This window comes from Equus caballus, chromosome 3 (assembly GCF_041296265.1).
Source record: "Equus caballus isolate H_3958 breed thoroughbred chromosome 3, TB-T2T, whole genome shotgun sequence".
NCBI lineage: Eukaryota > Metazoa > Chordata > Mammalia > Perissodactyla > Equidae > Equus > Equus caballus.
In genome coordinates, this window is record NC_091686.1 from 65,342,314 (window position 1) to 65,365,783 (window position 23,470).

At 45.1% G+C, this 23,470-nt stretch overlaps 1 protein-coding gene and 2 long non-coding RNA genes across 10 annotated transcripts in view; 2 read left to right on the forward strand and 1 right to left on the reverse strand.

Moving 5' to 3' along the window:
* Window positions 1-18,080, forward strand: part of LOC138923629 (uncharacterized) — a 66,838-nt gene extending 48,758 nt beyond the window's left edge. For both annotated transcript variants that reach the window (XR_011437518.1, XR_011437519.1), the window contains one exon: window positions 16,265-18,080. This is a non-coding gene — a long non-coding RNA (uncharacterized lncRNA). The remainder of the gene's footprint in view (window positions 1-16,264) is intronic.
* Window positions 1-23,470, reverse strand: part of SHROOM3 (shroom family member 3) — a 248,835-nt gene that overhangs the window by 22,385 nt on the left and 202,980 nt on the right. For all 7 annotated transcript variants that reach the window (XM_070263640.1, XM_070263638.1, XM_070263639.1 and 4 more), the window contains 3 exons: window positions 18,855-18,986; window positions 9,156-12,360; window positions 3,333-3,406 (listed from right to left, as the gene is read on the reverse strand). In XM_070263640.1, coding sequence (XP_070119741.1) covers window positions 3,333-3,406; window positions 9,156-12,360; window positions 18,855-18,986 — 3,411 coding nt within the window. The remainder of the gene's footprint in view (window positions 1-3,332; window positions 3,407-9,155; window positions 12,361-18,854; window positions 18,987-23,470) is intronic.
* Window positions 477-3,192, forward strand: LOC138923631 (uncharacterized). Its single transcript, XR_011437522.1, has 3 exons — window positions 477-660; window positions 2,401-2,458; window positions 2,906-3,192. It is a non-coding gene; the product is annotated as an uncharacterized lncRNA (long non-coding RNA).

The following is a 23,470-nucleotide window of genomic DNA, read 5'->3' on the forward strand; positions in this document are numbered from 1 at the left end:
TGCCAGGCAAGGATAATGCTGCATATGATGGAAAAGACCGCAAAGAACCCAGTTAGCTCTTCCTGCGCCATTATTTTTTCTTTATTATAAATGCAGATGGTTCAATAAGGGGCCAGTCTCCCTCAGATGCAGCCTTTCCCCCCCCATCATGAACCTTTTCATTTAGAGGCGGTTCCTTTACCAGGAACCTCTCAATACCCAACCTTGGCTACTCTGTACTTCTTGGTGGGTTCCCAAATGGGTAGAGGAGAAACCCAGAGGCCGGCAATGCGCAGGGGTGGTCTCTCCTCCCATGTCTTATTCACTGTGGTACCCTCAGCACCCGGCACGAAATACCCTCTCAGGAAATGTCTGTCGAACAAACGATGTCTCTTCTGCCCCACGGCTCTTTAGACCGTAGGGTATGAACTGTTTTTTTGTTTGTTTTTTTTTTTACAATTTTAAAGATTTTATTTTTTTCCTTTTTCTCCCCAAAGGCCCCCAGTACATAGCTGTATATTCTTCGTTGTGGGTCCTTCTGGTTGTGGCATGTGGGACGCTGCCTCAGCGTGGTTTGATGAGTAGTGCCATGTCCGCGCCCAGGATTCAAACCAACGAAACACTGGGCCGCCTGCAGCGGAGCGCGCGAACTTAACCACTCGGCCACGGGGCCAGCCCCGGGTATGAACTGTTTTTAAGCTTAGCATCCTCCAATAGGACATGGACTCACTGGAGTCTCATGTTTTAATGACCCATTCGGGTACCTTCATTTTATTTATTATATGTTGAGGCTTTTTAAAAAGGGGAGACATCCCTAAAACACACAATAAAATAATATTTACCCTTTAAAGATCCAACCCAAATAAACTTTGATATGATGTTTTTAGTTTACATCTAATCTTCTTAGTTTACAGGAACCATACTTAAACTGTGTATTTTGAAGGTAATCTATGAGTTAAATGCTTAGTTTGGTTGAGAATGCTTCTCCTTGGTGATTGTTTTGTATTTTTCCAAGAACCAAGAATATAGTAAAAAAGCTTTTGTTTGAGCCTCCTTTATAATAGACTGAGGGGCAAGCATCTGTTGCTATGTATGCAGGAATCCTAATATTCAAGAATGGAGTTTGAGAGCACATGTCTCTTTTTTTTTTCCTTCATAGCATTTTTTTTAATGTGGCAAAAAACACATTAACAAAATTTACGACTTTAACCATTTTTAAATGTTCAGTTCAGTAATATGTATATTCATATTGTTGTGAAACAGATCTCCAGAACTTTTTGATCTTACGAATCTGAAACTCTAACGCCTATTAAGCAACACCTCTTTTCCCCTCCCCCAGCTCTTGTAACCACCATTCTACTTTCTGTTTCTATGAATTGGACCACTTTAGATCCCTCACATAAGTGGAGTCATGGAGCATTTGTCTTTTTGTGACTGGCTTATTTCACTTAGCATAATGTCCTTAAGGTTCATCCGTGTTGTAGCATGTGACAGCATTTCCTTCCTTTTTAAGGCTGAATAATATTCCACTGTATGCATGTGCCACATTTTATCTATTAATCCATGGATGGAAATTTGTGTTGCTTCCATCTCTTTGCTACTGTGAATACTGTTGCTATGAACATGGGTATGAAAATACCTCTTCAAGACCCTGCTTTCACTTCTTTTGGATATGTACTCAGCAGTGGAATAGCTGGATCATATGGTAGTTCTATTTTTAATCTTTTGAGGAACCTCCATACTGTTTTCCATAGCAGTTTCACCACTTTGCAATCTCCCCAACAGTGCACAAGGGTTCCAGTTTCTCCACATTCTCACTGACACCTATTCTTTTGTTTTGTTTTTTGTGAGGAAGATTGGCCCTGAGCTAATATCTGTTGCCAATCTTCCTCTTTTTGCTTGAGGAAGATGGTCCCTGAGCTAATATCCATGCCAATCTTTCTCTACCTTGCATATGGGATGCCACCACAGCACGGCTTGACAAGCAGTGCATAGGTATGTGCCAGGATCTGAACTCACGAACTCTGGGCCACAGAAGCGGAGTGTGCGAACATAACCACTACACTACTGGGCCAGCCCCTCTTTTATGTTTTCTTGATAGTAGCTATCCTAATGTGTGTGAGGTGGTATCTCATTGTGGTTTTGATTTGCATTTCTCTGATGATTAGTGGTGTGGAGCATCTTTTCACGTGCTTGTTAGCCTTTCGTCTATCACCTTTGGAGAAATACCTATTCAAATCTTTTCTTTAACTGGGCTACTTGAGTTTTTGTGGTTGAGTTTAGTTTTACCTTTGTCTGCAGACCAGTTCTCTTTTGGCAGTGCTCTAGTTCACTGTTAGTTTTCCCGTCTCTAGCTTTTAATTAATGCACCCAAGTGAGCCAAAGTCCTCAGCCTCACCTTGAATACTTTCTTCACTTTAGGTGCTGCTACAGGAGCAAGAGCACATAATATTGAAGGCTGCTCTTGGCAGTAAAGGAGGTAACTTGATACCCACTTCCTGACCACTCTGGCTGCTTCTAAGTGACACTGTTAGGTTGAGTTATTGAGAAGGGACTATAGAAAGAGAGAGAGAAAAATTACTGAATGAAATATAAGAAAAATTAAAGAACTAGCTTGAAAAAACATGGAAGGTAGTAGGGAGAGTTAAATGCATTATCATTAGTAATAAGAGATTGTAGTATATAGCCCTATGATGCTGCATTAAAACTATAAGGCATGTGGTTCAGGGGAAACTCTCTTTGGAAATTTCTACTTAGCAAAGCTCCATGAGTTCAACAATTCAAATTCTAAAAAATTGTCCATTATATTTTTCTACCCAGAAGAAATGATTTTGATGGCCAAAAAATTGTTTTAAATGACTTTCCTGCTATTTTCTTTCCGTAAGTGCCTAAAAATTATGATTTTGAGCCTTATTTTTTACTGCAGGTGCTTCCTGCGATTTGTCTTGCTCTGTGAAGCTGTTCATGAAATGCTCATTCTTCTAGTGCTTTCGTCTCCGGACCTGATCCTTTGTGCACAGAACTGGAAGAGAGCAGTCATATGAGAGAGGCCCTGTGTGTGAGCCATAGGTTATGTTGAGAACATACCCAGTTACTATTCTGATGCTAAACTTTTACAAGTCAACCATTGCCTCAATAGCACACATTCAAAACCTATTTTGAATAAGTATCGTTCTCAGAGAAAGTCATCTATAAATAAAAAAGTTCCCCACGGCTTAGAAAAGTTGAAAAGACAGCACATGACACTATAAAACCTCACAACATCACATTTCAATTTCTCATAGAGAGGAACAAAAACATTTAACTCCATCAGCGTTCATAAGGCAGAAGGCATCATAAATACGCATACATACCTAGATCCAGGGCCAGCCAAATTACATGGATCCTTCACAAGACCAAAGCCATTGTTTTCCCCCAAAAACACATCCTTGAAACACAAGAAAGGCACAGTGTTATTACCAAGAAACAGGCATTTAAATTTACCAAGGGGGTGGAGGTGGACCATTTACTGGAGGCTGCTATTTACTGTCAGGCACCACGGTGGTGCTCTTACATACCATCCCATTTCATTCTCAAAGCCCCAGGAAGTATTGTGAACCCCAGTGCACCACTGAGGAGACAGGCCCAAAGAGGTTACCTCTCCCAAGGTCACCAGCAGCAGAGCTGGGATTTGAACCTCAGTCTGTCTCACCAGATGCCTCTCCTAACAAGGACCTTTTCTAAGCAAGAGATGTCTGATAGGAGTTATCTCCAGGGTTCACAACAACTGCTATACTTGAAATATGATGAAAATTAATTCAAAGGGCCAGGCATTTTTTTTAAAGGTTGGCACCTGAGTGAACAACTTTCGTCAATCTTTTCTTCTTCTTCTTCTTCACAAAGCCCCCAAGTACATAGTTGTATATTCTAGTTGTGAGTGCCTCTGGTTGTGTCATGTGGGACACCGCCTCAGCATGGCTTGATGAGCGATGCCATGTCTGTGCACAGGATCCAAACCAGTGAAACCAGGTCACCAAAGCAGAGCAGGTGAACTTAACCACTACACCACCAGGCCAGCCCCTAGGTCAGTTTTTGATAATGTAAAATTCAGCCCATGTGAACAGGTCCCTGATGAAGACAATGATGTTGCTGTTGATGATAATATGTTTAACTCTCAATTATTTATGATAATAGGAGACATGCAGAAAACAGAAAAATTAAATCCATACATAATCGCTAAACTTAATTTCAGCAACTTATTTCACCGTTTACTCCGTCCAAAGGGCTAATTGCTTTCCATTCCTTTTTTCTTTTCTTTTCTTTTTTTTGCCCAGCCAGTGGCAGAGGTTCTAATAAGCAATAAAAAGAGCCAAAGATGATAGCAGGCCTGAAGAAGAAACAATCCTGAATATTACTAGTAATCGCAGCTCTTCCTTACTGGGCATTTATTGTGTGCCAGAAACTCCCCTAAGTTCCTTACAATCCTCAAATTATGTGCCTGGAGTGGTGTTAGGCACCTGAAATTTCCTCTGTAATTTAATCTGTAAGAATGGGGAGAGGAGAAATAATTGTAGCTCAGAGAGGTTAAGCATGTTACCCATAGTGAAGTAAGTGGAGGAGCTAGGATTCAAACCAGGATCCCTTCAAAGCCCAGGATCTTTCTTTGGAATTTTAACAAGCTGAGTGGTGGCTGAGCTGGATGCAATCAGACTTCAATGCTTTGAGATAAAGGAATTCCATGTGTCTCTGATTTGCTCAAATATCACTATAGGTAATGGGAATTCCTGCTCTCCAGAAACCTTATGGTTCTTTTAAAGTCTTTCTCCATTCCACCCCCTCTGTTGACATGAATGTGCAGCTTTGCCAATAATTAAGTGGAAAAGCCTCTAGGTCCCCTTTAAGCTCCTACCCCAGTAACGTTTAAAAATATTTTCCCATTCTGTTATTTCCTCTGAATTACAGTATGAGCTTAAGTTGATATTCATGTGACTGTGCAGAAAATAAAGGAAGTTAGACCCAGTAATAGGCTACTGAGAGAACTCTCTAAATCTCCTGTCTATTGAAATACCATTTAGACAGAAGGAAAATGCCTTCCCAACCTTGTAAAAGCCCAAGGAGGATAAATTACTGTTGCATTTCCTTGCTTTAATTGTCAAAGACTTGATTTTCTATAAACTGGTAAGAAGTATAAAGTATTTAATATCACAATTTGGAAAAAAGCAGTGGCTATGGGAGAAATACTAGATATAGACAGAGTAATACCAATAGACTTTTGTTAAATGTCTGTTTCTGTTATCTCTGACTTCTGATGACCTAAAAATACACCAGTTCTTATTCTACATTAGGCATAGCATACTTAAAACTATAAACCTAAAGCCTATTGAATCCCAATTGTCACTCTTGCTTTGGGTTCTGGTTTAGATATCTTAATATCTCTATGACCAGGGAAATATGAAGACAACAATATTCATCTACGTTGGAGCATCAGTTTCAAGTATCTGCTAAAATGAATTAAAAATCCATTTGAAAAATCTTAAAATGTTATTTAAATATAAATAACAGTAATCAATAAATGTTAAAATGAAATCAATTCATTGGCTGAAGTTTTCAGATAGAATGTTTAACTCTCACTTCCCCTTTCCCCTCCCCCAGCCTTTTTTATTCAAGGAGGCAGCATCGTATAGTGACTTGAAGACTCTGGAGTCAGACAATATGGGGTCAAAAACTCACTCCTACTACCTTGGGCAAATTTCTCATCCTTTCTGTGCCTCAGTTCCCTCATTTGTAACATAGTGATAACAACAGTATCTACCTCTTCGCATAGATCTAAGAATTAATTTGATGCTTATAGAACAGAGTACAATGACTGGTGCACAGTACACATTTGATTAGTAGTAGCTATTTGTACCTTAACATTTAGTGGAAAGTTGATTCAGTTATTGATGCACAAGCTTGAATGGGTGATTTTTGAGAGATTCTAAAACGATTTACAAGCTGTATCCTACAGAATCAAGCCTACATCCAACACTGTGGGATGCACTGAACAATTTCCTCAGCAATTAAATAATGTTTGTCACACCATCCCATGGCGAATGTTTTACCTATCAGAAGCCAAGGTCTCTGAAAATACTGTGAGAACCACAGAAGCCTCCAACTCACCATCTGGAAAAAAATTCCCAAACAGGAATCTGATTTCTCCAAAAAGCCAAAGGCTTTTTATAGACTCTGCTACATTTTATACGCAACGCATAGGTGTCAATTTCCATCTCTTGGATATTTTTCTGCAGCTTTGCAGGGCCCACCCATTTAAAAAACATTAAGTTTTCCAAAGTCTCATAGAAAGTAGGAAACAAGCAAGAATGTGATGTGCCCTTCAGCTCCATCTCTAATATTCATTTGTTCTGCAATTAAACCTTTCAAATGAACAGGAATTAAAGGAGATGTAATGGGAGGCCACATGTTGCAGAGAGGACCACAGCTAGCTAAGAAAAGGCCCAGGCCTGCTGAGCATCTGAGCAGCTCTCAGGCTATAAGTGGTGGCAGCCTTCTGCAGTCATCAATTCAGGCCCAAGAATGATCAATTTTTATAAACAGAGGAACTGGTTTCCATGCTGACCTTGTTCTGGAAACAGAAACTACCCTCACTAACAGACTTCTGAAAAAGAGCTGAATCCTTCTCAAAGGCTGGTAAAATCCTGCTCTACTCTTAGCATTTGGCTGGCAGGAGCCTGCAGCATTTGTTCAGGATGCCATGGACTGAGCCGGCACCGGAAATAGAATCCACATTTTGGGTTTAACTCAAGCAGATGGTCTCTACAGGGTCACTTAATTTGTTGGAGTTCTCTAAAGCTGGGATGAGAAAATTCTTATTTAACGCCTTCACCAAAGCTTAGTGATAATGGTAAAGTTCCTGGAATTTATTCAAATAAAAAAACTAGAATATAATATCTTGAAATAACAACCACAATAATTATGTGGAGGTAGGTTTGTTTTCTTTTTAACTAGTTCTACAAATGAGGTAGAAGACAGCCTAATGAAGAAGAGCAGACCCTGACATGGACCAGGTCTCAGGGCGGGCGAGGTCTGGGCGCTGGGCGGGGCAAGGAAGCTTAAGAACACCATGCCGGCACAATTACAATCTGGGGGACGACAACCCATTCTCAGAACTTGTAAGAGCAAAGCGGCACAGATAAAGTATTTCATTTTGAAATATTTTACCCCTCTGGCATCATACTCCCTCAATTAAGTATCTAAACATGGTCTCTTTATTGAAGAGGGTGCCTAAATAATGTTCTGTATTTAGTTGTCTTTCTAAAAAGTTTTTCAAATAATATAAAGTATTTGACTGGGATTTGGAGGAATTTCATCATTTTCTTATACAAGCTGTGTTTTAGCTCTATTTTCCAGTTTACCAGGCTTTAGAAAATAGCAGGGGGCGGTGGGGGGTGCAGATAACATTCACAGCCATCCAACCAATTCCCCAGGAGAGAATAATGACATCTAGCCAGGAATAAACAACAGAAGATGACTTGGTTTTCACCTAAACATTTCTATTCTCTTCTGGAGACGGGGAGAGAAATGAAGAAAATGTTTTGCTATGCAGGAAGTTAACGAAGCCCAGCAAACTAGCTGACATCTCATGTTCAATACATGGGTTTTAAAAGTGTTTTAGTGGTAAGATAAGGACTGGAAATTAGTTCTGTTCTTCATCCTGATGGGAGAAAAATGGCTATTAAAGGCTTACAGAGGATTGCCTTTATAGATTTTTTTGTGGGTTTATACTGGGGAGAAAATATCTCTGAAGAGAAAATCTCTGGGAGGGCGCAGTATTCTCTCTCAGAAGGCGTGTGTATGTGTGTTTCAGAAACAGTGCTGCAAACACATTTCTCAGGCAGAAACCGCTGAATCCTTCTTTGTCTGAAGCTGCTTCCTCCAAGTAATGCCTCCCACACACCACCCCAATCCTTTGTCAACATCCTGCCCATCCTTTATAGCCTGGTTCAAACCCCATCTCCTTCAAGAGAAGCTTTCTCAGATCCCCTCAGTTAGAATTAACCACTTTCCCTCCCAAAGCATATTATATATCAGTGCCCCCAAATCATTCACCAATTGTTAGCTATTTATCTGTAATTCAGATTCTTGCTCAACTGTGAACCTCAGAAAGGCACGAGGCTTATTTTCCTTTGAGTTTCCTCCAGTCCTAACATACAGTCCTTTTTATGCAACATACACTCTACAAATGCTTGCTGAACGATTAACTTCTCTGCGGGGGAAAAACAGAATTTGAGAAGGGGCAACGGAGGGCTATTCTCCCCTGTGCCAACATGTGTGTGAATTCCCACTGTCTTTAGGTGGGAAGGGCACCGCGAGGCAGGCCATGGATCTGAAGTGCAAGTGGAGCTTGAGGATGGGCTAAGAATTAGTTTGGGAGATTAACAGACTCCTGGGAGCCAGAGTGCTCAGGTTCTCCTCCTGGTTCTCCCTGATATTTCTAGTGGAAAGCACTTCATAACCTCTGCATGGTTTGGAGCCTTTATTAGAAAATCCTTTGATGTGAGAATTTGAAAGTCTGTGATTCTCCTCTCTCACCGGGAGAGTGCACAGAAAGAACTCGGGCGGGAGTCAGACAGACATAGGTTTGATACGGATAATATACTCTACTGCACAGGATTACTGTGAGGATTAACGAGATAATAAGCATACTTAGCTGAGGACCTGGTACATACTTAGAGAGGGCCAGGAACTCAATAACTATCAAAGTCAGTCATTGTGCCTATTTTGTAAATGCAAAAGTCCAATTCAAACACAGAGAATGCAAAGCTAAAATCGTTAAAATACTGAGCCAAAGCCTCTATTCCATGACTTAAAAAAAAGCAGAAAACAAATTACTCCTAACTTTTCTTAACCATGCATCCTTGCACTGAGAGGTGGGTGACTTCCTAAAATGAAGTTATTATATATCTCCACGTATACAGATATAGATATCTATGTGTCTATATGTAAGATAGACATATCTATAGAAAATACTATACAACTATATAGATCTCTCTCTGTAAGGATATCAGGGCACTGAGAAAGAAATCACCCCATGAAAACAAATGCTTCTCCTTTCCGAAGGGGAGGGAGGGCTGGGAGGGCGGCAGGCGCCAAAGCTCCCGGGGCCTAAGGGGCGGTCCCAGGACCCCTGCTGCACGTACCTGGAGCTTCTTGTCCGCGGTGGGAGATGACCGCGACCTCACGTGGACCGGGACGGCCAGGACATCGGAGCGCTCTAGCAGGTCCTCGGCCGACATGGACTTCCCGGCCCTCCTGGCCGCGGCCCCCCACAAGGAGGGCTCCCCCGGGCTCCTGTCCATCCTCTGGGTGCCCTTAGGTCCGCCGTTAGCTCCCCCGGGCAGCTCCCTCGGGGCTTGGTCGCCGCGTCGCCAGTCCCCGGGGCGACGGCTGACGGCGAAGGAGCTACTGCGATCTCGGGGGGCGCGCGAGGGCTCCCCGGGTGCCGGCAGGAGGGCGCCGCCGTCCCTGCGGCGCTGCAGGCCCGGCTCCCGCAGCGAGCTGAGGCTGGAGGCCGAGGCGAGCCCGGGGCCCTGGGGCGCCGCGGGGCCGGCCTGCAGGTAGGCGCTCTGCGCACGCTCGCGCAGCGGCCCGGGCTCCGGGGGGCCGCCGGCCGAGGGCCGCTTGCCGGTCTTGCGCTGGATGTAGTCGGCCAGCGCGCTCTGCTGGAACTGCTTCAGCTCGGGCCCCGACAGGCTGAGCGTGGAGCAGGCCTTGCCGTCGCGCTCGAAGAGGCGGCGCCGCTCGGCCACCGTGCTCTCGGGGAAGGGCAGTGCCTGCCTCTGCGCGCCCAGGGCCGCCGGCTCGGCCTCCTCCGAGACCCCTACCTCGTTCATCTTCTCGGGCTCCGAGTACGAGCGCTTCTTCTGCTCGGGGGTCAGGCGCCGGCGCGGACCCCTCCGGGCGCCGAGGGCCGCGGGCCGGGCCGGCTCGCCCTCGGCCGGGGTCACGCTGTGCCGCTCGCGCGGGGTGTGCGGGGACGAGCAAGCGGGTGCCTCCGGGCTGCGCAGCCCCAGATGGGCGGAGGCGGGCCGCGGCCGCCAGGGCTTCGAGGCCGCGGGGGCCCCCAGCTCGAGGTCCCGGCGGCGGAAGGAGGTGGCCCCCAGGACGCGGGACTGCGCGTCCTTGATGCTGTTCCGGTAGGCGCGACTGAAGGGGGCGTCCAGCACCGGTGACTCGGGCGAACCGGGCCTGCTGTCCCGCCACATGGCCTCCTTGTCGGCCTCGCTGAAGAGCTGGAAGGTGCTCTGGCTGCGGGGCAGGCGCGCGTCCCGCCTCGGGGGCTCACCGGCCAGGGCAGGGGGGCCGCGGCCGCCCTCGGCGCCCCTCCTCAGCTGCGGACCGCACGGCTGTCGGGACGCGTCCTCTGGCTTCGCCTCCCCGTTTTTGAGGTGCTGCTCCCCATGGCCTAGGGGTTCAGTGGAGTCGGAAAAGCGGACATTGGCTTTTGTCTCCTCGAGGTCACTGCCAGAAACAGTGGAAGCTGGGAGCGTCCTGTTGGGCCTGTAGTGATAGCCATAACCGGAGCTGCCCGCAGCCGGGGGTCTCTGGCTGCCTTGCTCGCGCTGCTCAATCCTGGAAACCTTCTCCAGCACCGAGCAGTGCGGCTTCCCGTACTGCAAGGCCTGCAGGGCCGAGGCGCTGCCCGAGCTCAGCCTCCTCCGGCCCAGACTGGATGTCTGCTGGTGGGGTGGGGAGGGTGGCTCTTCATAGCCGGGGTCTGGACTGTGGAAAGAGGCCAAGGCACTGGTTCTCCCCTCGGGCCTCGGATAAGAAACCGGCCTGTCCAGATGGCTCCTGTGATCAGGAATAGCTTTCCTTCCAGAGTCCGCCTTGGTGTTGACTGCACAGGTGGGCCGGCCATCCAGGTAGCCCTCCTGGGCTCCCCCTTCTAGCTCCAGGCTACTTTGCCGCCTTAGACTCTCAGGAATGTTCTGGAGAGAGGAGAAGGCTGCCTTGGTCTTGCCGAAGTTGCTTGACGGGCTCTGGCTTAGGCCTTCTCTCTCCAGCCTCTGCCGGAGGTTGGCATTGTGGTCTTCACGGAAGTCACCCTCCCAAGGCGCTGAGGGCCTGGAAGATCTCTTGTCTTCCGCCGCTTGCCAGGCCTGAGCCTGAGGGGATTTGAGGCTGTGGTAATTAGAATATGGTTTGTCGCTGTGGGTGCTCTTTTTCTCACTGGGATACGGGCTGTTGCCTTGGAGAGGTGTGAGATGTCTCTTCAGGGAGGCATCCTCCTCGTTTTCAGGCACTGAAGGGAAATGGACTTTGAAGGGGACACATTTGGCTGCAGTTTCAAGTCTCCTCTCTACTGAGGACAGTGGGTCATGTTCTGGGGGCTGGTAGAAGGCAAACCCAGGCCTGCTAGATCCATTTTGGTTCCCATTCTCATCAAGGGTAGCCATCTTGTCGCAGGCCCCCTGAGGAGCCGTATACCCACTCTCTTTGGCCAGCGCAGGGTAGAGAGTGCCATTACTACTCACGGAAGGCTGGGGCACCTGGGCAAAGTGTGGCTCCAGGGAAGGTACTGGGTAGATGCCAGTCGGCAGCAGAGGTTGGCCAGGTTGGGCCTTCTGGGTGTAATTATGCTTGGGCTTCACAGGGGGGCTGTTTTCTGGACTCTTCTCTAGCACAGTGTGCAGCTGCTCCTCTATGAAGGGAGATTTCAGGGGGCCTGCAGAGTTTGTCTGAGGCCGGCAGAACCGTTTCTGATCAAGGCTAGACAGAGAGCTGGGCCGCTCTCGGTGCCGAAAGGCTGCATAACTGTCACTCCGAGCTGGGGGCAGGGGCGCACCCACTTTAGGAGGCAAGTTGTCCGTGGCAGTCTCCAAGGAACTGGGGCACTGCTGGCTCCAGGATGGGGGTGGCGCTCCCTTGCCCCGAGGAACGTTATGCCATTTATCATAGCCCTGCCCATCTGCTGATGCTCGGGCTTCCCGACCTTGGAGAAGCAGGGCTGAAGAGTTCACCTCATATTCTGCTGAGACTCCCCTCCGGGGATCATAGACTGTCTTGACATAGCGAATGTCTGCCTGCCTCATCCCTTCTAGGAGGCCACCTCGAGCAGAAGTGGTGTCCATGGAGCCTGAACGCTCTCGGCCCGAGATGCCAGGGGGTGGGTACTCTAGGATGCTAGAACTGGTGGAGAAGGAGCTGTAAGCCGAGTCTCTCTTGTTATGGAGGTGGCTGAGCTGGTCAATGCTGCTGGTGGACTTGGCAGGGGAAAGAAGATGGCAGGATGGGTATCCCCCACTGGGCTCCAGGCTCTCCATGCTCCCCTGGGAGCTGCACTGGTCAGGGCTCCGTCTCAGATAAGCATGGTCATAGTTGGAGAGGTCACTTGTCGAGGAGCTGCAAGAACAGGAGACAAAGCAGTCAGCATCACTGAGCTGTTATCATTTAGCAGGCTTAGGCACAGGACCCAGCTTATAAATGTAATCTTGTGCAAGATGTTTGGTTTTTGGAAGGATGGGTGAAAAGGGCCATATTTGGGCCTTGCTCGGCCTCCCTATGTGTTGTGACTAGGAGTAATTGCCCAACACTGTAACCTATGTGCCTCTAATTAATCACCCAGGCTTGCGAGGGGAGGAACAGAGGAAGGCATGTGGCCTTTGGGCACAGGCAGCACATTGATGTCATTTGCTAAGTGCTGGAAATGACATTCTGCATGTGCCAAGAAACGAGAGGTGGGGGAGGAAAGAAGAGAGGAAGAGGAGGAAGAGTGATCGAGACTGAAATATTGTGTCTCTTGGGGCTGTTTGTGGGAAGAAGGGAAAAAGCTTAGTAAGAGACTAGGCACGTGTGGGAGACTTTGAGTGCATATGTATATGTTTTTAGTTAATATCTTTCCTTTTTATGGAATTGAAGGGCTACCCTGGCAAACTTCCTGGAATCTCAACCATACTAGAGACAGTTTGTTTGTGGTGAGAAAGCCAAACATGAAGCTGAATGAGAGAAATACAGAGAGAAATCAGAGTCAGAAAAAGCTGATGAGAGAGGGAAGCTTCGTAAGAAGCCCTAATCACAGGAGTCCGTCCCCTTCCCAAGTCTGAACAAAGGCTCATACATTTGGGAGGGTAAGACCTTCTCATTCACAAGCTCCTCCAGGTGTTTTCAGAGCTGGCCTCGGGGAGGGGGAATGACTCTCAATCCAGGCATGGCACACCCCAGAAAGCTGCCTCAAAATAAAATTACGTACAATTAGCTTTAATTATAAATTCAAAATAGACTTCACCTAGCATGCCGGCGGGGCTTGGCGGGGAGGAATATATAGGAAGGAATAAGTGGTTCAAAAATCAAACAGCAGGGCCGGCCCTGTGGCCAAGTTTGCTCACTCTGCTTTGGCAGCCCAGGGTTTCGCCAGTTCGGATCCTGGGTGTATACATGGCACCACTCATCAGGCCATGCTGAGGCAGCATCCCACGTGCCACAACTAGAAGGACCCACAACTATGTATCAGGTGGCTTTGGGGAGAAAAGGAAAAATAAAATCTTAAAAAAAAAAAATCAAACAGTAGTCGCCATGGGTCAAACATTTGTGACTCAATGCTCTTTAAAGAAGGGTACATCACTCACTATGAGTTCTTGCCTAAGAGTTTCCATTTTTAAATGAATAGGCATTTAAGCACTATTAAAATTCATGGAGCTATTATTATGTTTCTGGACCTCATGTAAGTAAATATGGCACCTTAATGGCTGAGTATGTGATAATGCTTTCAGCTGCACTAAATCCAGAGTATATGGCAAGAGACTAGAAGGACCATATTCTTTTTTTTTTTTCTTTGAGGAAGATTAGCCCTGAGCTAACATCTGCTGCCAATCCTCCTCTTTTTGGGGAGGAAGACTGGCCCTGAGCTAACATCTGTGCCCATCTTCCTCTACTTTATATGTGGGACGCCTACCACAGCATGGCTTTTGCCAAGCGGTGCCATGTCCGCACCCGGGATCTGAACTGGCAAACCCCGGGCCGCCAAGAAGTGGAACGTGCGAACTTAACCGCTGCACCACCAGGCCGGCCCCAGGACCATATTCTGAATCAAAACTGGTGCTAGAATTTAATAGAGACTACATTTTCAGCAACTCACCTCAGGAATGTAATTTTTCTCTGTCAGAGAAAGTCAACTTCCTGAAAGGAGCATCCTACTTTGGGAAGGACAGGTTTAAATTCAAGGGAGAAAGGAAGAGAACAGCTCCTAAGCCAGCCAGACCAGGGAAATGAGACCTGGCACTCAATGGCATGGCAGGTGTCATTGCCAGATTTTAACCTGACCCCCATTCCCCTCTAAATAAAGAGGTTGTGTTAGAAATGCACATGACATAGCTCAGTTGAGGATAATCCCATATGACCCACTTATACTTCCCTTTATCTCCCCCAACAGAAGATTCAGAGCTAATTCTTCAAGGGGAAATGGAAACAGTAGATCCCATAAGGGCTGTTTCACTCCCCAGTTCTATGCAGGTGGCAGACACTACTTCACCCTCCTCCCAACTGCTGAGAATTTTAACAGTCTTTCACTGAAAGGATAATTCAAATCTAACTAAGGAACACACACCAAAAAATCAAAGTAAATAAATGGATGGGTTAACTGAAACACTCACTATTGAGTGGGAGGAAATATCATCACTAACATATTTCAAAATATAGAGATGGTGTCTCGAAACACAAAATCTCTGGTATACATCTCTCTAGCCCGGCAGAGCAAGGGCAGAGTGGGTTCCTTCCTGGAGCTATAGGAATCTCAGGTGGAATGCATCACATGAGGACTTTGTGACATGCTCTTCCCTCCTACTTGGGGAAGGCTCCAGCCCCTCGAAATTCCCTTTCCCACACTGACTGGGGAATACAACCAAGCGACATATGCTATGCCATGCCATGCCATGGAGTGGCCTGACCTTGCCCTCTAGGAATAAGTTCTTCCCCCACTTTCTGGAAGTAGTCATTTTGATTATCTTTGCCATTTCTGCTTCCAAGCTGGCACTTTTAATGGTGGGTAAGCACTTGAAGGTCTTCAACCCCTGCAATAGTTCCAGCCCGCACAGAGACAGCCTTACTGTCAAGATGAGTGTGGCATGTGTCAAAGTTCTTACTGTGGTCTGGCTCTTTCTCCAGCCTCATTTTCTATTGTTCTCTTTCTTGCTCACAGTACCCTGGCCTATCGGCCTCCTTACTGTAACTCAAACCCATGAACTATATTCCCATGGCAGGGTCTCAGGGCCTTTGTACCCACTGTCCCCACCACGTGGAATGCTCTTCACCTGCCTCACTCTCTTCCTTTATTCAAGTCTCTGCATCAGAGAAGACTTCTAGAATTCACTATCTAAAGAGCACCTCTTCTCTCCTTACTCCCTGTTACTCTGCTTTATTGTCTTCATAACACTTACTGCTACCTGACATTACATCATACCCAACTGGTTATATGAAAGAGATTTCAGTTCTATCTATGATGTTTAAAATCTGAAGCAAATATGACAAGATGTTTGTTAATTCTGTGGTGGATACATGCATTCTTATAATGTTACACTCTATTTTGTGTACTTACAAGCATTTTCGAACTACTTAAAACATAGCAAAGAGCACAAGACAAGTGTATGAAAACGTTTCCTGAAGTGTACTCACAGAACATTAATTCCTTAGATGATCAAATATTTTTGGAAAATACTGGACTAATAAGTTAAACAATTTTATTTACTGCAAGACTTCTGAGTCTTTAACAAACTATTGTTCATGTGATGTTCTAAAAGGAAAATATACTAAGCAGTGTTTTCTAAACTTATTTGACCCTAGAAACTTTTTGCCTAGGAGCAACTAATGGATTATTAATCTGTGCAACACAGTGGGAAACAAATAAATATTTTAGGGTGGGGGCTTTTTATGTCTTGTTAGCCCTGTACCCTCAATAACAAAATCATCTGAGACATAGTGGGTACTGAGTCCATATTTGTTGAATGGAGGAATCTGTGAACACGTACTTGTACTTTAGTATTTTGATACTGTTATTTCATCCTCGTATGAGGAGGCTGGACTACATGACTTTTCCAGATCTCTCCTAAAGTACTAGGATACTTTAGGACCATTGTGTGAGATTTCTGTAGCACAGCAAAAAGACAGTGACAAGGGTCTGACAGCAAGCAGCTGAAATAGAATTTCAGTCCAATTCCAGATCCAAGCCAGCTTGCAGACAGTTAAAATTACGTCTTCCGTGTCTTTATATTTCTTTCTCCCTCTCTCCTTACTGCTGCCCCTCCCCTCCCTCCAGCTCCCTCATGCTCCAGCTTCTTCATGAGAAACAGATCCATGAATCTGGGACTGAGATGGGTTTCTGGAACTAAATGATGGCTGTCAGAGGAATGCCCACTGATTGATTCGGCACTAGACCACTAGATGCCACTGTGTCCCTCAGAAACGCGCCCGGAGAAGCCTCCATCTACAGCTGCCAGTGTCAGGCCCTGTGAGCAGAACAAGCCCGCCGCCAGAGCTGCAAGCCGAGGCAAGGAATGAGCACACCACAGGCTGATTTGTGCTGGGGCAGAAGAGAATCCACACGTCTGTGGCATTCTAGGTAATCTGAGCTTCCCTTTCCTGCTTCGTCCCCCACACAGTGCTTTTGTGCTGACAGTATTGTATCGGGGAGCTGTTCTGAAGCTTGACTGAGAGGGGCAGAGTGGGAGATACAGTACAAGGGCAGCTCCACCTGCCTAAACCCCGCTGGAGGTTGGGATGGGGAGGACGACATGGGGTGGAGAAGCACAGCCTTCAGAATATTGCCCTTCCGATGCCAGCTCCGCCATTCTCTCGAGGCCTCTTGGAGCTGACCATAGTTCCTGTAAGCAGTTATTCTAAGCACTGACTGCAGTGGTCTTATTTCTGCCCTGGAGCCAGCATGCTTTTTAGGTCACAGTATGACTTCAGATTTAGGGCCTCAAAAGAAGGTTAGGGGTCAGGAAGGCTCCAAAGGACCCCACTGTTCAGGGGCCCTCTGTTAATACACACGTGCATTTTGTAAATGTGTTGGTTTCTGCCATTAACCTTGAAGTTCATTACCAGTTTTCACTGTGCCTCTGATAAGTCTTCAGCCTAATTATTATAATTAGTTATCATAATTATTGAGTGCTTACTTTGTTCCAGGAACTGCACTAAATGTTTTACATGTTATTTTGTTTAATCCTTGCTATGATCCAATGAGACAGATATTAATTTCATTTTAAAAATGAGGAAACCAAGATCAAAGAGGTTAAATGATTTGCTCAAGCTCATGCCGTAGGTGGTGAAGTTGAGATTTAAACCTAGGTCTGACTTAAAAGCCCAAGTACTTGCCATAATACTGTCCTCCCTTCACACTGTTAGACACCCCCACACCTAATCTTCCAAAGGCCTCTACACCTCCAAGCCCACAAAGCAAGGGCACTGTGCCTGCGTGGGGGTGGGCCCTTCTAGGGGACCTGTTCTCTGAGCACAGATGCCTCAGAGGGTGACAGTAAATCCTTTCAGGGTTATTGGGAAGGACATGAGCAAGGGAGAGGAGTGTCTGTAACAAGGAGGGTAATCAGGAAATGATCTCTTCCTGTAGCCTGCAGCCTACCCTAATACGCTGGGAGCCATGTCCACCATGAGAGGTCTAGGATTTGGCCCTTGATTTGACCGGACATGAGTGTTAATGGCCCTGAGTCCTGGCCTTGCCAAATGCATAGCCATCATGTTAGTTGAGTAATCCTTCCAGAAGCCAAGCCCCCCTCCCTGACACACGCAAGCATCAGCACTTGCATCTCATTGGTATCTAGGACCTTTGTTCTCTTGAACCTCCCACCTCCCTACCATTACCCTTATCCAAGCACTTCCCCAAAGTGATAATCAATAGAGTCCGACTGGTTGGATTCCAATTTGCATGGATTCCAATTCCATGGATTGCAGAAGATGGATTCCAATTTGCATGGGTTCCAAGTCAGTAGTAAGTGTAGGGGAGTCCTGGCTAAGTTCTTTAATGTGCCTGGGTGGTCAGGGTTGGCTCCCTTCTCCCCAATCCCTCTCGACTGTGTAAGGTCTGATTACTATAATAAAGCTCTTCTCCCATAACACTCACAGTCGCTCTGCTTTCTTATGACTGAACCTTGACTGAGACAGTGACTAGAAAGGCAGAGGAAATATAAATAGTGGTTACATGCAATGGCTTGGATTTGAGTCTTGACTCAGGTACTGATCATTTGTTTGACCTTGGACAAATTAGTCTCTCCAGGTTTCAATTTCCTGTTCTGTAAAATGGGGTTAAGAATACTATATCTGTTTTAAAGGCATATAAAGGATCACATGAGATAATGTATACACTGGGCAGTCCTCAGTGTTAGTTTTTTCATTTGGAGCTAAGTTGGATAAAAACAGTGTTAACAGAGGGAGAAAAACCAAGTGGGGAGTTTAAGACATGAATAAAATCATTCAGATAAAAAACAGATACGTATTTGACTAAAGAAGAAAGGACAATAAGCATTGAGAGAAGAAGTTTGTCAATTTTTCTAGTATAGCGTTATAATGTGGAATTGACAAATTTCTAGTATAGTGTTCTAATGTGGAATTGAGAAATGTCTGACTGAGAATAAAGAGACCCCATAAATATCTCAAATGGCCAGCCAGTGCTCAAAATAATTCTGGCCTCCCTTCCCACCAATCCAGCCCAGGATATGAAAAAGACTTGTACACATGTTAGGAGTTTTAGGAGGATGAGGAAGGTAGTAGGTAGAGAGATTGACTACTAGAGGTGAGTGTAAGAAAATATTCTCAAAACAGAAGAAAATGTTCTTTTTTGGGAAAAATCATTTGAAAGAAAGAACCCCTGGGTCTCAGCTGTGGCCACTTACCTGGAATGGTAGCTCTGGGCCCAAGGAGTGCCAATCATGCCCTGAGATATTTGCATCATGCTGGCATCCGGTTGGTTCTCCCCAAATTTGGTTGAATGCCAAGAGTGAGGTCGGCCGGCAAGTTCACTGCGCCTGGAGAGACACAGGGAGGGACGCCCAAAGTTAGGCACATTGGCGGCTGAGTGTCTTCACTGATAGCATTTATGGATTTGGAAGCAGTATCCTCAGATACTGTATCCTCAGAAATCGAAAACAACCAAGGAAATACTAGAAAGTAGATCTTACTGCTTGTTTCTCTTACTTACCGTAGCTATTGCCTGCTTTATTAATATTTTAATTTTCTTTTTCATTTTGACATAATTTCAGCCTTAAAATAAAAATAATGTAAACTTAGTATAAAGAGTTCCCCCATAAACTCTAGTGTACTGTCAGTGAGAATACAAATTGGTACAGCCACTATGGAAAACAGTACGGAAGTTCCTAAAAAAAAAATTAAAAATAGAACTACTGTATGATCCAGCAGTCCCACTTCTGGGTATATATCTAAAGGAACTGAAATTAGGATCTTACAGAGATATCTGCACTCCATGTTTACTTCACTGCAGCATTGCTCACAGTAGCCAAGATATGGAAACAACCTACATGTCTGTCAAGAGATGAATGGATAAAGATGTGGTGTATATATAATGGCATATTATTCAGACATGAGAAAGAAGGAAATTCTGCCATTTGCAACAACTTAGACGGACCTGGGGCATTATGCTAAGTGAAATAAGCCAGACAAAGAAAGTCAAATACTGTATGATATCACTTAAATATGGAATCTAAAAGAGACAAACTCAAAAAAAGAGCAGAGTGGTGGTTACCAGGGGGCAGGGGGTGAAAGAAAAGGGGAGATTTTGGTCAAAGGGTAGAAACTTCAAATTATAAGATTAACAAGTTTGGGATGTAATGTACAGCATGGTGATTATAGCTAATAATACTGTGTGACATACGTGAATGTAGCTAAGAGCAGATCTTAAATGTTCTCACCACAAAAAAGCAATGGTAACTATATGACGGGATGGAGGTGGTGGCTAATGCCATGGTGGTAATTGTTTTGCAATTTATAAATATATTAAATCAATACCTTATACACCTTCAACTTACACATTACTATATATCAATTCTATCTCAGTAAAGCTGGAAAAAAAAGAATTCCCACATAACCTTCGCCTAGATTTTCTACATGTTAACATTTATTAATTTAAAAGCACATGTAGTCACCTTGGTCTTTCTCAGCCTCTGCTTTTCCATATATAAAAATGGGAGCAATAAATTCCTTCCCACTTCCCAAGGGACTTTGTGTGGATATATGATAAAAGCTTTATGGGGATTCTGAAGTCCTCTGTCATATCCTGATGCTGGATAAATGCTATTAATTTTTTCTAAGAAATATATAAAAATTTGCAGCTACCTTGATGTTAACACTGGTCTAAGCTACACAGTATAAACAACAAGATGTTCTCCAAAATAGTTTCTCATTTTGCAAGTCAATGACTTCAACTTTTAAATATCCTGCCCTTATAACACAAAGAAATGACAAAGCCAAAGGGAAAAAGTGCGTGTCTTTCACACAGCAATGCTGAAGAATGAATCTGGTAAAGAGGATTACGCTACTATAGAAGGTCAGAGACAGGAGAGAGTGGCTGTGCTTTATTTTTGGCAAAGAAGTGAGGCGAGCTATCAGGCATTTCATGCTGAAAACTTTTGAACTTTAAGACTATAGGGGATTTTTTTGCAGTTTATAAACACTTTTATGGGATCCAGGAATCCACTTTGATATGTTGAAGATAAAGCTGTAAGTACACTCACCTATTCATTTTCTGTGAAAAAATAAATTCGCTTTTGTAATATAAATGAAAAATCATTCCCCTGAGGCCAATAAAATTTCAAGAGTGTCAAGTATATCAGAATAGTATTAGCCCCAGTGTCCGGAGACTTGGGTTCTTTCCCTGGCTTTGTTATTAACTTGCTGTATGACCCTGTGTAAGTCACTTTGCCTCCCTAAGCCTTTGTTCATCTAAAAAATGAAGACATTAATCAAAGAGGCTGGATTAGCCTCATTTTAATCTGAAATAACTTTTAAAATGTATGAGAGAAATGGAAGGACTTGCCAAGAGAGAGAACGGTGATAGGAAAATGGTGTTGTGTGAAGCAAGAGCTATAGGCACATGAGACTTGCAGCAGTCGGTCAATAAACATTTACTGAACTGAAGGAGCCTTTAGTCAAGTGGACTGATGTCTGCATTGCTAGATAGGCCAGGGGAAGTGAGAAAAACTGAAATCTCTCTTGATATATTTCTGGGGAAGAAAGAGGCTGGAATGTGGCTGAAGATGTCAGCTCTGAAGTCAGACAAACCTGAGTTCTAATCCTGATACCATCAGTTTCTAGGTTTTAGATTTTAGGTAAATTTCTTAACCATTCTGAGTTTGCTCATCTGTGAAAGGCAGATTATAACAGAACCTATTCAGAAGGTTTTATGTGAGATTAAGAATGAGATAATGTACCCCCCATACATGGTAAGAGCTCAATAAATGTTAAGTATCATTATCATCAATTACTCATTATTAATGAATTGACAAACAGTAGAGAGGCCAGGGAGACAAGCCCATCAGAGATATCCACAAGGAAGGACAGGAAAGGGGCCAAAGAAACCGAGTCAATGGAGAAGGAGAGGGGAATGGGCAGGAACTATTGGTGGCAATGGCTGGCCCAGCTCTGAGCTCCCCAGTAAGGTACTGAGAGTCAATAATTATGGCAGAGGCTGGTCTGAGACTTACTGTGATCACAGCCTGGAGGCCCCTGGCCACACTGGTGAGGGAGGGAGGCTACCAGGGCAGCAGCTGTGAGCCCTGGTCAAGGAGGAAACACAGGCCAAGAAGGAACAGACCTTGCCCACCTGGAAATTAGGAAAGAACTAAAGGAAATAGTAGCACAGCCTTGGGCTGAAGAGATGAAGCAGGATGCAAGATGAGGAGACCAACAACAGAAGCCAGTACACCACAACTTGTCTAGTTCCTTGCCCCCATACCTCTCCAATCCTCCTAACAGGTCTCAGGTAACCCATACCTTTGGGTTCAGCATGGTCTCAAAGTCAAATCAACCCTTTTCTCACAGGGAGAAATCAGGGAGCCCTAGGCTCATGACTCAGTATCTTGGCAGTTTGGTATTCCTGCTGCTGGTGCCACTCTGACTGTGGACACCCAGCTCCCTAGAAACTAGGCTGATGCCTCTTCAACCAGTTCATCGAAACCAGGCTGCCTCCCTTGAACCCAAGTTCCTCGTTGACTTAGATTCCTGCTTTATCACTCAGTTCCAGTGACTAGAAATCCTTCCTGGTACCCCAAGCCCCTCACGGGCTGGCCCAAACCACACAGCCTCTAAGTCCCAGAGTCAGGGTCCAACCCAGTTACATATGACTTTAGGTACTCAATAAATGTTATCAGTTAATCATACAGCAAAAGCCCAGAACTTAATGAAAAAATATAAAGTCTTTTTGGCAAGATGCACCTGCAGACATTTCATATATGTATCATTCTGGACAAAAACGGATCCAAAATACATAAGAAGAAACAACAAACTGTCCTCTTCTTGCCCCATGTTCTGGCTACCTAGTGAGAGGAGTTGCCAGGACCCCTCTCAGTGGTAGGGTGCTAGCCCTGGAAGTAGGTACCAGTCTTGAGAGGCTGATGGATGTAGGTGAAGAGTGAAGTCAGCCCAGCACCTGAGGATGGTAACACTGAGGATGACTCCTCAGCAGCCTCATCTCCCAATGGTATCTACCCATGCCTGGCTAAAAACACTGGTGCTGAGCAGCTTTTCCCACCCAAGGGAAATGGACAGGCCCTGAAAAATTCTATAGGGCTCCACAGAAAGAAGATCCCTTTTCCAGGCAAGGAGACGTAGCGTGAGATAATGTTTACCAATAGCTTCAGGGGTTCCAGCGAAGCCCTCTAGTCTGAAATCTCAAAGGAGAGAAGAGAGGAGGTGCCCTGAAGTACAACATAGCTACCCAGGCTTAACATCAGTTGGTACACCTCCTTCATGAAGGATCAGACACCTTGCTCAAAGTTCTGAATCAGACTTTGAAGTATAAAGGGAGGCTGTGCATAGAACAATGAAGATAAATGGAGCTGTTTCACCTAGGTTAAGTGAAGAAAATTGCTCTTTGTGCTTTGAAGACAATAGCAAGGCTTTCTTTTAAATGTAAGCTATCCAGACTTTTCCTCCATTTCCTTCCCATTCATTCATAGGACATCCGTAGAGACTTTCTACATGCCAGCGACTATGCTGGCACTGGGGATACAAAGAATAAAGTATCATTAGACCCAAATAATTCACAGTACAGAAGAGGCAGCCAAGTAAACGGCTATAATACAATGTGAGGGGTTCCATAAGAGAGATTTGTACAAGATGCTCGGTCAACTCAGAGGAAAGAGAGTCACTAACACTGTGGGCTTAGGTCAAGAAGACTTCACTTTTAACTAAATCATGAAAGATTTCTCCAGATGGAAGGGGAAAAGGAAGGGAAGGAAATCTACATAGAAGAAATAGCATGGGGGCCAGCCTGGTG